At 37.4% G+C, this 17192-nt stretch overlaps 1 protein-coding gene across 1 annotated transcript in view; it reads left to right on the forward strand.

Moving 5' to 3' along the window:
• The window catches only part of POLR3B (RNA polymerase III subunit B), a 72681-nt gene that overhangs the window by 21936 nt on the left and 33553 nt on the right, over window positions 1-17192 (forward strand). The window contains exons 13-19 of the mRNA XM_042050777.1: window positions 3485-3646; window positions 6888-7088; window positions 8105-8267; window positions 10209-10362; window positions 11664-11738; window positions 12501-12599; window positions 16114-16241. Of these exons, the coding sequence (XP_041906711.1) occupies window positions 3485-3646; window positions 6888-7088; window positions 8105-8267; window positions 10209-10362; window positions 11664-11738; window positions 12501-12599; window positions 16114-16241 (982 nt within the window). The remainder of the gene's footprint in view (window positions 1-3484; window positions 3647-6887; window positions 7089-8104; window positions 8268-10208; window positions 10363-11663; window positions 11739-12500; window positions 12600-16113; window positions 16242-17192) is intronic.

The following is a 17192-nucleotide window of genomic DNA, read 5'->3' on the forward strand; positions in this document are numbered from 1 at the left end:
TTTTCATAATACTTTCAGAGGCAGAAAGTTGAACAGGTAAAGAGTTTTCTACAAGCTGTAAGAAAAAGGCCTCTGTTCACACAGATGTTAACAACCAAAGTTGGTTTGAATTATGTGGGAAAAGGTTTTAAATGTAGAGGATCATCATAACAAAGCCAATGCATATTTTTTCTACATCAAGGAGAACTATGCACAGGGGTTGTAACAATTGATTAAGAGTAGTTCTTTCTCTCTTGTGGTATTTTAAATGTTCATTTCAAGTTTGAATTCCCCTCTGCCAGCTTACTGGTGAAATAGTAATTTTGTTGGATTGCAGACTAAACAGTGTAGAGATTTTTTTTGCCAGTTTCTAGATGTTTGTGTTTAGCTAAAGTTTGTGTGGATAAAATGGTTGGTGGTGGTTTGGTTTTGGTTTGGTTTTTTTTAATGCCAGCATGTTCCTGGAATAAAAACGCTGTTGATTTAAAATTTGAATAAATAAAAAAAAAAAAGAAAATATTCCCATGTGAGGAGAAAAACATAGCGGTCTAAACAGTGTAAAGACATAAATGACATTGTCTTTATAAAAATGTGTGAAAACAATAGCTGCTAATTTCACACCCCATGGGACAAGAGAGTACGAAATGTGCTTTAGCTTTAGATAACAGAGTTGTATCCACTAGCCAAGCTGGTTTACAGAGCTTTCTCTTAGTCTGTCTGCCACTAGAGGCTCAGTAGGCCAGGTGCCAGCTGAGGTGTTAGCAAAACCTACCGATTTCAGGCTTAATCTTTTCACCTACCTTTTCTCTTCCCTTAATGTGTTCATTATTTGCTAAGCATTGCTCTGTTCTTTGTCCTCATTTTTTTTTGTTTCTAATGCAGCTTGCTTTGTATGGGTGAGATATGGAACACCACCAAAATCCGGCACCCTGGAAAGCAAGGGATTTCTACCCTGTGACAAAAGAATACCGCCTTGACTTCAGAGATTGCCTAATCCCAGCTGTTCTGATAATATAATTAAGGCTGCCTAATGTCTTTAATTTTGCAACCAGTTTGTGTGAAAGGGAGAATTTGGCACTCTAAAGGCTTAGACACTAAATAGCAATCTCAAGGCGCCTAATTAGAATTCTCTGACATTAAGCTAATTGCTGAAACTGTATTTCAGCAGCTTAACTTCTTTATTAATTTTTCTTAGGATTTTCAATGAAAATCAATTGATGAGCTGTCAGTATTTTTTTCCCTTAAATATAATTTGCTCTTTAGTGCTCCTCTCTGAAGCAGGCTGAAAGGCCCTGGACTAACTATGAAATCCATTGAATATTATCAGTGGCATTCCATCCTTTCTCTTTAATCTCTTGCTCTTGACCTAAATAATGTGGTTATTGTGAGATTCTTCTTTGCCAAATAGTCAGAGCTCTTAGAGAGTCTGAGTGAAATTAGGAAAGTATGAGGCTTTCCAGGCTGGCAAATAGTAACAAGTTGGTGTACTTGGGATGTAACTGGCTTTATTAGTTAGAGAAGAGGAAGGGTGGTGTGCCTTTATAATCCCCATGGCATATGGAATTATGAGATTCTTGCAGTTTTTGATGAAGAAATCAAATATGAAAATGTGTTCTGGGTGATTTTTTAAAAGTGTTTAGTTAAATGTTTCAATCCTGCTCAAACCTGCTGAGATCAAATGTTTACTGTAGTTAATTTCAAAAGAGTTAGTTCTTATTTAATGTGACTATCAGCCATCTTAAAACTAACTACACATTTCTTCCTCTTACTTTTTCCCTACTTTTGAAATTCTTCCCTCAGAATCTTATTTTTGGCATCCCCAGTGGGTTCTCCTTCTTGATACAATGCTTCATAAAAGTTGCTTTTATTTCTGGTGGAAATCTAATTTAAATTAACTGTGACATCGCAGGTGACTTGCAGGTGACTGGATTTCTTTTGGCAGTGGTGAGAGAGTATCATTTTGTAACTGTTAATGGTATTACAAACATCAGAAAGGGAGAGAAGGTCTACAGCATCTTCCTCTCATGCCAAGGTCGGGTCTAAAAACCTGTCTGTCCAGAGTGGAAATAGGATTCCACTTTTGCCAAGGGTTAGCATGCAGTGTGTGTTGTCACCAGCTTTACAGTATCATTTGCCAAATGCTTTGGTCAGCCCAGCTGGAGAACATAGGTAGAATAAAGCAAATAAAAGTTAGTGGCCCATCCCAGGGACAGAGGAATGAGTGTGGTTTACTTTCTAGTTTCCAGAAGGTAAGGAAAGGTGGGGACTGTGTCTCATGAAGACAGTTAAAATTCAGATTAATTCTGCATATACAAAAATTATATGGTACAAAAGACTCCAGAATGTCTTAGCTTGTGATGGATGTAGGGCTTGTTCAGCCCTACAGTGCCTTGTGCTCTGGGAACTACCATTTCTGGCACTGGTAGCAGCTGCATTTTTGGTTCTTCTGACATTTGGAGCTGTTTTAGACTCAAGTCCCAGGACAGGACTGCCAGGCTTTACTGTTCACAGTGCTTGCTTGCAAAGCTAATCATTGTGAGCCCTTAAAATGTATCATGTGGTACAGATTTCAGTGTTTTGGAAAGCTATTAGTGTTTCAAGGAGAGGCTGAGCATACTGCAGAAGCAAAGGAGATTGGAGAGTGAAAAAAGTCAGATCACAGACTTTGGTAGCCTTTTCTTTTTATGGCTGTTTCAAGAACTAGAAGTAATTAATATACATATTCAGGAAATAATATTGTTTAAATGCAGCACTTTTGAATGGTTCTGTTGCTGGGTTCATTTTGGGTTGTTTGGTTGGTTTTTTTCCCTATTCAGCTGAGTTATGCAGCTTTGTTGCTTGAACTGTAGACTTTGGGTTGTTGGTTTGGTTTTTTTAAGGGAGAGATGTGAAGAATATTGCACTTTCTAGACAGTAGCAGTTCTAGAAAACAGTGACAGATGTTGAACCAGCTGAACTTTTCTGTGGGTGTAATTGGTTTTCCATAGATTGGCAGAAAGCAGCAGGATAAAAGTCTGTATGAGTAAGGAAGCTCCCTGTGAAACCTGAGATATGTATTAGAGTAAAAACCATTCTTGCCTCCAAATCTTGTGTGTAATTCAGGGTTGTACATTTAGGGTATTAAATCTTTAAAAGAGTTTGTAACTCTTTGAGGAAGAAGTAAATCAGATGGGTTGTAATGTAGCAGATTAGGGAAAATAGTTGGATAGCGTAGAGACATACGGCTGTGCTAAAATATTGTGAAGGAAGGACTAAAGCAAACCAAAAAGGGGTAAGTGCATAAACTTAGACCAATCTTCTTAATTTCTGCTATAAGTTCTCTAATATTGTACTTTAACAAGGCAAAAAACTTGTGATAAAAAATAATCATTTGTGAAACAGAAAAGTTACATTTTAACTGACAAGGCATATAAAGGTAGGAATATTAAACACATCTCCCCTCTCTTTCCCCATTTCCTAGACTTGAAGAAGTATAATTCTTCCCTTAACTGTTTTGTATTTCCAGCTTCTTTCTCTTCTGTTTGAAGATTTGTTCAAAAAATTTAACTCTGAGCTGAAAAAGATTGCTGACCAGGTCATCCCCAAGCAGCGTGCGGCTCAGTTTGATGTTGTGAAGCACATGCGACAGGACCAGATCACCAACGGCATGGTCAATGCCATCTCCACAGTAAGTATTTGTGTTCTCATTCTAGTATGCAAAGCTTTTCCACCATAGTGAATGATGGAAATGGGAACATTTATTTTTGATGAATCTTCCGGGTTTCGTTTGAAAAGCAAATCTGTTTTGTGTTTTTTTATCGATTAAAACATCAAATCTCTTGTCGTGGGCAGGGCGTTTGGAATTCACTGAAGAATCAATAATCATCAAGCATCTTTTATTTCAAACTGATGTTTTAGTTTTTGAGAAGGAATGGTAAAAACAGGCAAATTTAGAATAGTGGTTATGGTTGTATTTATCCAACTGTCTGTCTTCTAGGTTCTGCTTGACTATGTGGTTTTTTATTATCTGGATTTAGCTGGGGTCAGGTTACATCATTTGTACAAAAGATTTTTGAAAAACAGCAGGAAAACATCATGAACAGGAGGAAAAAAAAAAACCCTCAACCTCAATTCTAAGCTCTTTGGGGGCAGTGCCTTTTTATTCTGAAGTTGGTGGAATGAACAAATTTTCAGCATAGTTAGTTAGAATTAGTACTTCTCTGTTAATGATACTGATCTATTTAACAGGGAAATCTGCTGCATGCTGTAATATTAAAAAACCCCTGATAATTACCCTTTAAATATTTGTCTTGGTTGGATTTTAGCCTGTTTCTGCCTTCTGCTGGAACAGATACTTTCATTCATGCCGGTGGACAAGAACAATAATAGCTTCTAAGTTTGTCTTTCACCTCAGGCATCTGCAAGAGCAATTTGTGAGATTGCTCCTGAAATCCAGCTAGTAGCTTGTAAAAGACTTTGAAATGCATGATTTTTAAAAGAAATTAGATTAGACCTAAGTATTTTAGCAGCTGGTAAAAATTGTGGAACTTAATTTTTAATCTTTGGTGCTCTTAAGAGGGCTTTTCTGCCTAGCGTGAAACTGAGGTTTTTCTTTGGTTCTTGTAAACAAATTAATTCCACATATTGTATCCAAAACCACCAATAGTCTGTAACTTACAAATCCCAGTGTTAAAGCCTTATCACTGTTTAATTTTATGAGTGCCCCAAATGTAGTTAAATCTCTACAGTGCATGTAACCAAAACAATTGACAGATTTGTTTCTCTAAATGCTAGTGCTTTCTTCTAGCTTGTGCCAGTTTTTCCATTTGGACTGACAGAGATAAATCTGCAAATATTCAGTCCATATTCAGTAAAGTCTTCGTTCTTCCTCTGTCTTTGGACTTTTTTTTACTGCCACATAAGCAGTTAAACACCATCTGCTCTTGAGCATTGAAAAATAATTTCTCAGGAACAATGCCCAGTGCGTACTATTCAAGAGATTAAGCAAATACCATAAAAATCATTCTTGGAAATGACAATCTCCAATCTCACCAGAATGATAGTCTCAAAGAGCATGAAATAACTGAGCAGATTCATAATTACACCAGTAGCATGCAAAAGAATTCATAGCCCTACTGCATCAGCTGTACAATGGTGCTCAGTGATATTTGGTACAGGTCCTCTTCTTACCCTGGAAAACACCAGAAGAGAGGGTAGGGCAGGCAGCAGTGCCACAGGCCTGATGGACATTTCAGCATCTGAAGAATCACCTGATGCCACTGAGGGGGCAACTTCCCATTCTTAAGAGTTCTTAATAGGATGGTCTTGTTTGGGGGTGGGCTCACAACTGCCTTGGCCCCATTTTGGTTTTCTTTTTTGTGGACAACTTTTGAAGGATCCAGTCTGTCCCTTCCAAAGCACAAAGAATATTTTGTATTACTTCTTCAGGCAGCATTTTTACCTCCCTTTTTTCCCCAGTCTTTTTGATTTTAGACTCTTCTGGGCAGCAAAGAGGAAACCACATACTAATTTAGCCTACAGATGCAATACTTGCTAGCTTGAAGAAAAACTACTGATTTATTGTATTCTTCCACTTACATTCTCATAACTTCTAGTCTTTAAAGAATGAAATGGTCAGTGAGTGAACCCTTCCCAAGGATATTAAGCAAATGAACAGGATACTTTTTCTTTTGACTGACTTGCCATTGGTCATTATGTCTTCCCACTTGCTATTACAAATTTGAGACTATTTGATAGTCTCTCCAGTGGAAGGAAATAACAAAATCCAAAAAAAACCAAATTGTATGGGTGGTGTTTTCTTCCTGTTGATCACTAAGTGGGATTGTGCTGTTAAAAGTGTAAATAAAAAAGCCAAGGAAATCACCCTTTAAAAGGATTTTGGAGTAGTACAGCAAGTGAGCTTCAAATTATTTGTTAGTATTGGTGAGCTGAGTTTCTCAAAAAGGCTGCAGGAATTAGCAGAAGGCAATCGTTGGGAAAATGTTATCTTTGTACTGACCAGTAACATGGTGCCTGGGGTAAATAGTATTTCAGACAGAAATTTACTGTATCCACTGACTCAGGTGCTGAGAACTGGATATGGAGTAAATGTCATGAAGGCAAAAACTGCAGCACCAAATTTCAAGATTTCAGTAGAGATTATTAAATCTGCTTGGCATGGAAACATATTTGTGTCCTAGAACATGGTCTGAGCTCCTCTGGTCTCCTAATTAAAACCCCAAGTGACAGTGCCTGTGACAGTCCTGGAACACAATACCTCTGAATGTGCATGGATCTTGCATTTCATACTTCGTGTTATCCAAAGAGAAGTTGGGTAGACCTACTCCTCCCACACACACAATCTTCTGTGAGAAGACACTTCAGTGAGTCTTTTTCCTCTGGATTCTAAAAACAAAAGGCTTCAAGAAAGAACAGAGGGCTTTGATGTCAGACTTCTGCAGCATAAATGTCTGTGTTTCCTACAAAAGCAACAAGTCATGGAAAAGACAAAGATCGTGAATCTATTGTAAAAGTGTTACATCACTCAAAAGACCTTTTTTCTTTTTTAAATACTCAAAATCTATAAAACAAAACCAGAAAACCATTTAATGTAGCTAAATTTGAGTATTGATTTCTCTGTGAGGGACAGATGAAAAAGGATATTTGTGTGATTGAATATGTAATAGCAAAAGTATCCTCTCATCTGAAAGAGCAGACCTTTTGTTTCAACTTCTCTTTACTACTTAATACAGATATGCTGTACTAAACTAGGAGTTTATATGCAGATAGGTAGTAGAAACATGGTTTATATAAACGGGCAACATTTGTCTTGCAAAGCTCCTCAGATATCATTCTGTCTAGGTACTGGAAAAAGTCAAGACAAGGACAAACTGCATAAATTCTTTTGAAACATTAATTTTATTCTACAGGGAAATTGGTCTCTAAAGAGATTCAAGATGGACCGCCAAGGCGTGACACAAGTCTTGTCCCGCTTGTCTTACATATCTGCTCTGGGAATGATGACCAGGATCTCTTCTCAGTTCGAAAAGACCAGGAAAGTGAGTGGTCCTCGATCGCTGCAGCCATCTCAGTGGGGGATGCTCTGCCCTTCTGACACTCCTGAGGGAGAGGTGAGGAATTCCTGTTTTGGTTTCTGTGTTTCTTGTCCTGAGGAATGGAGACACTTTTTAATTTGAAGCAGGTGGTCCTCCATCAGAGGAATAATTCTGATGAGGAGGTTTCTGGAGAGGCTGTCCTCAGCCTGATAACACAACTTGTGTGTTTTCTGACATCCTACCTGTTTACATCCTGGTCCTCTTTACTATATTGCCTTTATTCTCCTGCATGGACTCTCTGGAAACAGTTCTGAAGTCATTTGGCTATATGAGAATGACATGAGGGCCCCCATTTTTGCAGTGGAACTACTTGCTCTCTTTTGATGAGAGCAGCAAGAGGGGAGTCCTAAACCCCTCTCCCTTCGTTCTGTAATAAACATTCTGTTTTGAAGTTGCAGCATCAACCTGCAATGTTTCTGGAAACATGTACTAGTATTTCTTTAGCCGTTATCTTGAGGAAGAAAACCATCTTTGTATGTATTTCAACCAAAGAATTTATTCTGACAGTCTTTTTTTGGTTTGCTTTGCTTTCCTTTTTTTTCTCAATAGAAGATACTTGGGGGGAACTCTGAACTTTATGGATAAATCAATACGAGGTAGTCTCATTAAGCAGCTGAAATAAAATTGCACTGTATAAGATAGTTTTTCATTGAAAAATGTTAATGTTTGTGTTAGACATACAGGATACCTGGCAAATTAATAAATAGACTGATCTTGTATTTCCATTACGTTGCTGAGTAGTTGAAGAGAGAAATATAGGGTTATACCTGGTTGGTTAACTTAAAATCTACTTCAGTGCCTGTATTTTTTATTAGTTTGTAAGTGCTAAAGCATTACATTTTAGTGTGATATAGAAAATTCTACTTTTGTCCCCTCCAGATTTTTAGGGTAACTAATTTGTTTAATTTCTTTCACTTTAAATTTCATCATCTTTTTGTTTTTGTCAGTCATAAGTACAGTTTGGGGAGGAAAATGTACATAGGAAGAGAAAGGATAAAATATGTGGGTTTTGTATTTGTTCTTTTTCCTAGGCCTGTGGTTTGGTTAAAAACCTGGCCCTCATGACTCACATTACTACGGATATGGAAGATGGCCCAATTATTAAATTAGCCAGTAATCTTGGAGTTGAAGATGTCAACTTGCTCTGTGGTGAAGAACTTTCATACCCAAATGTGTTCCTGGTTTTCCTTAATGGTATGTTACTTTTCAGCAGTCCTGACTGATTTGTTGCTGATGGAGAGTTAGGCTTCAGAAACCCTCCATCAGTTCTTGGAGCACAGTCAACTGCAGATGCTGCTTTCCACGTGCAAATCATTTCCTCTGTAAATATTTTGATAGGGTTGGGCAAAGTAGACAGGCCAGATGATGACACTTAGTTGCATGAAGTTGTGTCTTCAGAACTCTGAGTGCAGATGTGTGTAGCTGGGAAATTGAAGCTTTCTCCAATTTCAGCCCTGTTTTTAAGCTCACTTGCATAAATAGACACAAAAATATGTACAGTGAACTACCGGGGGTTTTTTTTGGTTTTTCAGATATTGGCCAAAGGAGGTGCCGTTAATAAAGTACTTTTAAAAGAAAATAACTGTTAAATTTGTAATAAATTTACAAATTCAGATCTTCATTTACAGGAAGTATTTAGTTTTTTGTAATCTTTATATGTTTTTATATGTATTCGTGCACTTTAAAGTGCCTTAAAAACAGAAAGGAAACATCAAAACATCAATTGGTTACAAAGTTTAGCAGTGCTAGTTTCTTTAAAATTACGTTTGAAGGGGCATCTTGCTTTGTGCATGATTAGAAAAATTAGACCTGGGAAAACAAGCCTTTCTTCTTTGTTATAAAGGGATGATTTGGCACACGTGCTTTGCATCTGCACAGTCATGTTCGTTTTACAACTGATCTTACAGTGTTACTAAAACAACAGGTACTATGGTATCAGATTTCAAAATACTGACATTTTTAAAACTACAATTGTGATTTCAAAATAGCCTTTTGTCAGCAGCATCCACTTCCAGGGACTAGTGTGTAACGTCTGTCACCACGGAGAAGTTCTCCGTTTACCCTTGAATTAAACCTCAGTTGTTCTTCAACCCTGCCTTTTCCCAGTAACATAAAAGCAACACTTGACCAAGCTGCATTCCTTTGCTCTGCTTTTCTGTAGCAGTATGTTAAAGATAAGGTTCAGTGAAACCACATGCACTCTCTTCTGTCTTTTTTTTATGGTCCAGAGGGGAGTGCAGAGCCAAAATATTGGACTCTTCCTTCACAAGCTCAGTGCAGTACAGAACAAGATAGTATGTTCCCAAATGTAGATGAATTAGTACTAAGTGAGGCAAGCCAAGTTACTGTTCAATCCCCTGGTTTGTGGGTTTAATCCATAAAAAATTCTAACTTGTGGATAGCTGACTTGATCCTGATTTGAACTTTCGACCTAAGAAGGCAGATGATCGGTTAAGTACAAATTGTTTCTGTTGTCTTACAAGCTCACCCTTTGTCTTCTTTAAAGTTTTTAAAATGTGATCACAGTTATTTATTTTATATATTAAGATTACTTTAGTCAGATGACTCTTTAAATTACTTTTACTCTCTTGTTTGTTCATTGTGCATCAGAATACTTATGTCTGAGCTGAAGTGCCCTGCTAAGATAGCTGAGTTGAGCTAAGTACCTGAAAGAGAAATTCCGGTGCTGTTGTGAGTGATTGCATATATCAAAATATCAGGACTTTCTAAAATTTCTGACAAGGCAGCAGAGCAGTTCCTTGGTCTGTTCTTGCAAACCTTGAATCCATTTCAGTGTAGGTGAAATTGCAGACTTCAGAGTTGTTAACTTTGCACCAACTGATGAATGGGCACTGAAGCAGAAGCATACTTGAAGAAAGCTGAAGATGCACATCATTTGGTTTCTCAAGCTGTTTGGAAGCATGCAGGTTGATGACTTGTGAAATTCTGACAATTCTGAATTGAGAGGAAAACAGAGCCAATTCTTACTCATGTTAGAGAAGGGAAATTTTACAACAACTCATTATTTGCAAGAAGCAGGAAGTACTTCTGTGCATGTTACACATGACCAGAATTTGTAAACAGAGTTTTGGATGTGCAAAGGATGCACCAGGTGTTTCTTCTCTCTCTGAACAGGTAACATCCTTGGTGTCATACGTGATCACCAGAAATTAGTCAACACCTTTCGGATAATGCGTCGAGCGGGTTATATCAACGAATTTGTTTCCATCTCTACAAACCTGTCTGACAGATGTGTCTACATCTCCTCTGATGGAGGGAGATTGTGCAGGTAAAGTTCTCATCAGAATTACCTCACTACTGAACTGGTTATAAACACTGCTCTATGCGCTGTAAATACACTGGGCTAAGACTTTCACAAGAACAGATTGAAGCAAATTCAGTAAGACTTGAGCATCTCTTTGCTCCTTAAATTGCCCTGATTCAAAACAGACAGAGGCTGGAAGAAGCAGAACAGGTTAATGAATATATGCATATTTTAGCATTGCCTGGCTGTGTGCGTATTCTGTGTGTACTTCAACAAAGCAGCTGTCACCACTACTGGTGGCATCCCACTTTATTAATTAAATGAATCTCAGAGCATGTTGAAAGCAGTTTGAGGCATGTCAGAGGCTCCAAAATACTAAATGTACAAACTATCAATTAGTCACACCTGGTCAAGACATCCAGAGTAGGGGCATATTCAGTGGCAGAGAAATTACTTTTCCAGTCAGGGCTAATATATGTCATTTGGGAGATGGCAGTAAAGCTTCCAATTTTTAAAATAAAAGCAAGGGAAATCATGTGTATTTGCAAGGCTTTACCAAGTTTGCTTTGTGGCACCCCTCACCCTGCAATTGTTCAGATATCCCTATCAACCATTTAGAAGTGCTTTATTAGTCTTCTAACAGTTATTTAGACTTCAGAGGGGACTCCACAAGTATCTTGTAGCTATTTGCTGCTCTTTATAAAAGCAACTTGTCCAAATAGCAACAGCCCTTGACATTGCCTTCTTGCATGCCATCCTTTGTGCCAGTGTTTTTGTGTGGTAGGGAAGCCTTCAGAGATCCATGTGCTGTTGAAATTTATGGATTCATCAGAGATCCCCCATAGTAAATGCCTGTACTTTACATCATGTAGGCAATGACAGAATGCAACCTTGCATGTGGACACTTGAGCACAAACTGTTCACTTGCTGTTCTATAAAATCCCTGCAATAACCATGGTACTAAATGCTATTCGTAGCTTCGTAGGTTGGGAAATCTCACATCTTTTAAAGCCATCATCAAAATCTATAGGTGAAACTTAGAAAATTTTAAAGATTTAAAGGGGAAAAAAATGGCTTTCACGTCAAAATTTAAGGCTTGATTTTCTGATACACCTTTAAAGTTATATCAAACTAAGGTCTGAATAGTTACTGATTGTATTTATGTGGATTTATCAGTTAAAGGTTGATAAATTTTTTAAATAGTTTATAGAATAGGTTGTGCATAGTCAGGGTTCTTACTGTAAGTATAAATTAAGTTACCTGCCTAAGTATTTGCTATGGTAATCCTTTTTTTTTCTTTTCTTTTTTTATTTTTTTTATTTCAGGCCTTACATAATTGTCAAGAAGCAAAAACCTGCAGTTACAAATAAGCATATGGAAGAGCTGGCTCAGGGATACAGGTACACAATTCCAGCAGACCATATTTGTCTTCACCAAGTAAATACTGTGTGGAGATAGGTCAGTCAGTCAGTATTTCACAGTCTTGGGGTTAGCTAATTAGGGAAGTCTGCTCTCCTATATAAATTCATCATCTCTGTACTGGAGATTTTCTGTTTAAAGTCAAATTAAGGCCAGTGGTCTTATTTTGTTACTGCTGTGAGATTTGGTAGGTACACAGAATAAATACATCTTACAGCCTCATCTTTCTGCAGGTGGAAGGTTTGAGGTAGTATCATCCTTCTCCTGATTGAAAAACACCTCACAGGAGTATCAACTTGATTGCCCTAAATTAGGCACATTCCGAGTTTTTGGAAGTCCTTGCGAATTCTTAGTTTGTGTATTTTAAGAAAACCACACTTAGAGAAAGGCATTTAAATTTAGCCTAACTAAATTTCAAAAAACCATCATAAAAAAATCTCTCATCATGATTATCCCTATATTTGCCTACATTTACAGTGATGATGAGTACATATGGGAAGATTTTATTGAGTTGTTCAAGTAAGTAACATTCACCTGTCAGACTGTGAAGCAGTGAATGGGCAACAGGATTAATTTAAAAAATACATTTTTCTTCAATATGTAATGTGCACAGAACTATACATGTAGAAGTATTTATTTGGTTTAACTTTACATATTACATTCCTTTAATATATGTACTAAGTATTTTATGCTTGCAAAAATATGAGACAGTACTTCTAGTGTAATTTTTAATTTATCTGTAGGAATTTTGAAGACTTCTTGCATGAGGGCCTCGTCGAATATTTGGATGTGAATGAAGAAAATGATTGTAACATTGCACTATATGAAAATACAATCAATAAGTAAGTACACATTCAGTAACTGGTACTGGAAAAACTTTCATAGGGTAACTCTCAGAAATGCAAACATATAAATAATGTTACTGTTTCCACATGTACACACTGCTCCCTTGCTAGTGGTTGAAACTACTCCAGATGAAAGCTAAAGAAAGAAAGAAATCTGTCTGCACACATCCTAAATTATCCATGGCAAGTTACAAAAAATGGTTTAGGTTTTGGGAGATCTATTCCTGTTACTTACTCTCAAAAATATTAAATACTTAAAGGTATATTATTTCTTTCTCTGAATGTGGCGCTTTTTTTTTTGTTCATTGGACTGCTCATCGTAAGTAATTTTATCCAGTAGGTATCCAGAAGGCAAATGGTTCCACATGTTATTTGATTATGTTAGCGTATCAAGGTTGTTGTTTGGAAATTTCTCTTCTGGCTGTAGAGGGACCCTAGACACCCACTTTGCAATAAGTGAAGTGCTGGAATGAGACCTTGCCTTTGACTTTTGGATGTAAAATAGGCCCTGATAAAAATATCTGCATCATTCTGTGTATTCTTTACCACATGTCTTAAGATCATTTTTGGTATGTGATTTTAATTCAGAAAGGTTTCCAGATCTGTTATGTTTTCCACATATCTGAAGGACCTGCTTCTTTTTTTTTTTTCACTCCTGTTTTCTGACTGTGGTTAAAGAGCCCACATTAAAGGAAGGATTCTTTTAAAATTTTAATTCCTCCTATCTTTTTAATGATTTTTAATGTTTCTCTGATAATATCCTGTAAACTGCAGGCTGCATATGAAATGCTAGAAATTATCTCCATGAAATGTTTGATCAGTAGATTTATGCAGAAAATTCTTTTTCTAAATAATCTGTCCTGGTCAAGTACACCTGGAAGCTAATAGAAATACATCATTGATTTCAGTGGAGCTAGATGAGACCTTCAATTATCTTTAACCTTTGCTAAATGTAATGCATTAACTCTGCTAATTAAATTGCATTGCTCCTACCCAGGCTTTTGAAGACTTCATCACTTTAAGAAATTACTCTTGCATGCTCTTGGCTGAGTTCTGTATACATGAGCAAAGGAGAGTGCACACAATTGCTGTCATTTGTGCCAAAATAAATAACTTCCACAAAGCACCAGAGCTGAAAGTTTAAGTTACAGGACAACTGACTCAGCTAGGAAGGTTAATGGGAGTGCATCATATGAAATCACTGTTTAGTCCAAAAGAGGAGGAGAAAGTGAAGTTCCAGTAGACCAGTGTGAGGAAATGACTCCACAACAACTGCCAGGAAGCTCAGAAGATTCTTATATTGTCCATCAATTGTTTTGAGTTTGGCTTCAGTGCTAACAGTGCCCTAAGTATCTGAGGTTGCATCGTATGAGCACATTGCTCCTTATGTTTGGTAATGATATTCCCTACATCCTTAACAGTTGAGTTGTGTACCCCCTTTCCCTGGATGATCATCTTGTGTTTTAAATGGTGTGACCATGTTGGTACAACTTGTTCTGGTAGTACAACTGATACAACCCACTATTGTAAATATCCCACTAACACTCCTGCTTTTGTAATATAGGCTTCTTTTAGCTACAGTATCCTCTCTTTATTCTTCCAATCCAATTAGAGGGGTTTTCTTGGAAGTATTTGACTCTTGATGCATTCAGTTTCTTCTTTACACATTTGTAACTCTGCTTTTCAAACTTTTCAAGCTGCCTTTCTTTCTTGGGCCTTGTTCCAGCAGTGGCATTTTTGACCTGCAGAAATTGAACTGCCCTGTAAAGTTTGAAGGTCTCCCACTAGCACTGTGGAATACTTCATGGGGTAGTAGGATCTGTGTAGGTTGCATCGTCTTTGGTTGAAATAGGATTGACCTCACTGGAAGAAGACTTGTGTTGAGTACCCTGTATGCAAATGTATATCTGGTTCCATGCACTTGCACCCACTGAAGAAATTTGCAAACTTCACTATCAGTAAGTCTCGAGCCTCTGGTTTTACTGTCTGAAAAGTGTCAGCAGTTCTGTTAAGTTCTGCAAAATGGGGGAGCAGTCTCTGCTTCAAGTTTGCTACTTGTTCTTGAGACCATTCTGCAATTACTTGACTGCAATTTGGGTTCTCCCATAAGTATTTTCTTAAGACAGGCTTTAGTTAACATCGCAGCTTTTTGTCAAGTGGAGAAAAATAGTGGCTGTCCTCTGGCCAGCAGGTGATTTTTAGGTTGCTCAGGTGTACTTGTGATTTATAAAGATTTCTAGGACTGAGAGATAGCTTTGTTGGCATACTCCTTAGGATTTCCAGATCTATTTTTTTTCAGCTTTCAGATTTCATTATTCTTCCAGTAGTACATATGTTGTTTGTCCAAGTTCCTGCTGGCACTTGTCTTCAGTCTGTATGTGCTTGTGGGTAATTCCTTAGCCTTTGTGAGCTTACTGTGCTTGGCTGTCTTTTGACTGTTGCCATAATAAAGACTTTTGAGTCACTTCTTTGGCAAGGTCCTAAAGTTTAGTAATCAAAGTAATTTATTTAAATAATTAAAAGAAAGTCTTCCAAAAGACTTCCAAGAGAAGTCAAACATTAAAGATGGGATTTTCAGAATGCATTGGGTTGAGATGACTGGGAGAAGCAATGTATGCATAAACCCAAGCTCTCTGTAATAAATCCAGGACATAAAAGACAGGCTTTGAATAGGTTTAGTTATAATCATCTGTATTTCATAATTCCCCGCTTCCTAATTACTTATCTTGATTTAAATTCGTGTCTGCTCCAACCAAGCATTATTGTACACTTCATCGTTAGTTATTAATCTCTCCACTTGCATCCCAATGCATGCTATGGTTTGTCTTTATTGAGCAGGACTTTCTCTTCTGAAGCTCATGCCAGGTAGAACAAATTGTCTCTCTGTCTTACTCGTTTTCCCTGTCTTTTTACTTCTCATCAATACTGTCTTTTAATAACATAATCACTTCCAAAATATTTGCAGAGCTTTTCAAGTAGTGTTATATTATGTCATGTAGCCATGGCACTGGATCTGGTTTGGAGACAGATGTTTTCTCTTTAACTGATATAGCTGACCTTGGAAAACTAAAACAGTTTTTCTAATACCTGAATCTGTTGTGCTCTTCCTTCTTCCATCTCCCCAGTGGATTTCTGGATCTCTGAGATTAGTAATTTGATGCAGAGGGCTCTCATTACATGAGAAGACATTCCTTAAGGCATTTTGGGTCTTACTGTATAAACTGATGTTTTATTGTCTTACTCAGCTCCCTCAGGTTGTTGTTATCTGGAGGCTTTTCCTCCATTGTGGAATTTCATAAATCCTGATTTATTTCTCCTTCATTTCTTTTCATGTGGAAACACTTAAAGCCAAAAGAAAGTTGTTGGGTTTTTGTAATAAAAATAAAAATCCTGTAGTGAATCCATGTTTTGAGGTCCTACTGACTTACATTCTCCTGAACAGAATTGAATTTGAATTCTACAGAACTTGTTTGTTCACAAGCCTGCCATAATTGGTACTCTTTCTTTTAAGAGATACAACCCATTTGGAGATTGAGCCTTTCACACTTCTGGGTGTCTGTGCTGGGCTGATTCCATATCCTCACCACAACCAGTCCCCAAGAAACACTTACCAGTGTGCCATGGGGAAACAAGCCATGGGTAAGACTTCATTTTTTATTCTTCTTTGAAATGTTATGTAGTTTTTGAAGCTATGTAGCAAAAGTGACAAACGGAAAATCTTTCTTTCCTGGTTCACAGAAAAAACTTTGCTAGGAAAAGTGAAAGACCACTTCCCTAGCTTTGAGACAAAAAGAATTTACCTCTGAAAGTTGAAAAACTTAATGTGAAAAAAGTACCTGTGAGGTTTACTTCATGAAGACCATATCTGCAGATCTTAACACTTAAAAGAAAATTTTAATAAACTGGGACACTTTTGCTTTTTCTGTTGGGTTTTGTTGGAAATCATCCTGACTTTCAAGTTTTCAGCATATCTGCAGGATTGGCAGAGTGGGGATTTTTTTCTCGTTATGCTGCAATGTGCTGTTTCCAGACAAAAAAGAGTTAAAAAGTGTTCTCACAAAGAGAGACAGAGCACAGATTGAGGAGCATTTCCTTGACTGGTTGAGTAAGTGTCCTAAAAATAAATGTATCGGTAGTTAGCATTGATATCAGAGAACGAGAAGAATCAAGTGTGAAAGAGAGTGGTTAGTTATTTGAACACTTTCTGCAGCCATAGTTTAGATTTTGGGCTTTTGCTGTTTTGCATGAAGAGGCTGAGTAATGGCTCAGCAAAGTGACTGAAACAAAACTAATTTTCTGATCACTTACTATTTCATTTGACAGTGTCATATTTGGTCATTAAAACCCAACTGTTTTGTAAATTTGCTGTTGGGGGTAATTGACAGCAGTTAAGTTCTAATCCTTTCTTTAATACTCAGCTAAACCAGTATTAAAGTGTCCAAGCCTATGGCCTGTGATCAAGGCAGAGTGAGTCCCAAGGAGAGCCTGAGTAGTCGTACATCAATTCAGACAGCTGCATTCAGACTGGTGCTCTACATGCCAGTTTCATGCCTTGAATTGATGGCTTCCTTGCAAGTTGGGAGCTACAGT

Source organism: Corvus kubaryi, unplaced genomic scaffold (genome assembly GCF_017639235.1).
Source record: "Corvus kubaryi isolate FWS band 111438036 unplaced genomic scaffold, C.kubaryi_AGA036_p1.0 74, whole genome shotgun sequence".
NCBI classification, from domain to species: domain Eukaryota; kingdom Metazoa; phylum Chordata; class Aves; order Passeriformes; family Corvidae; genus Corvus; species Corvus kubaryi.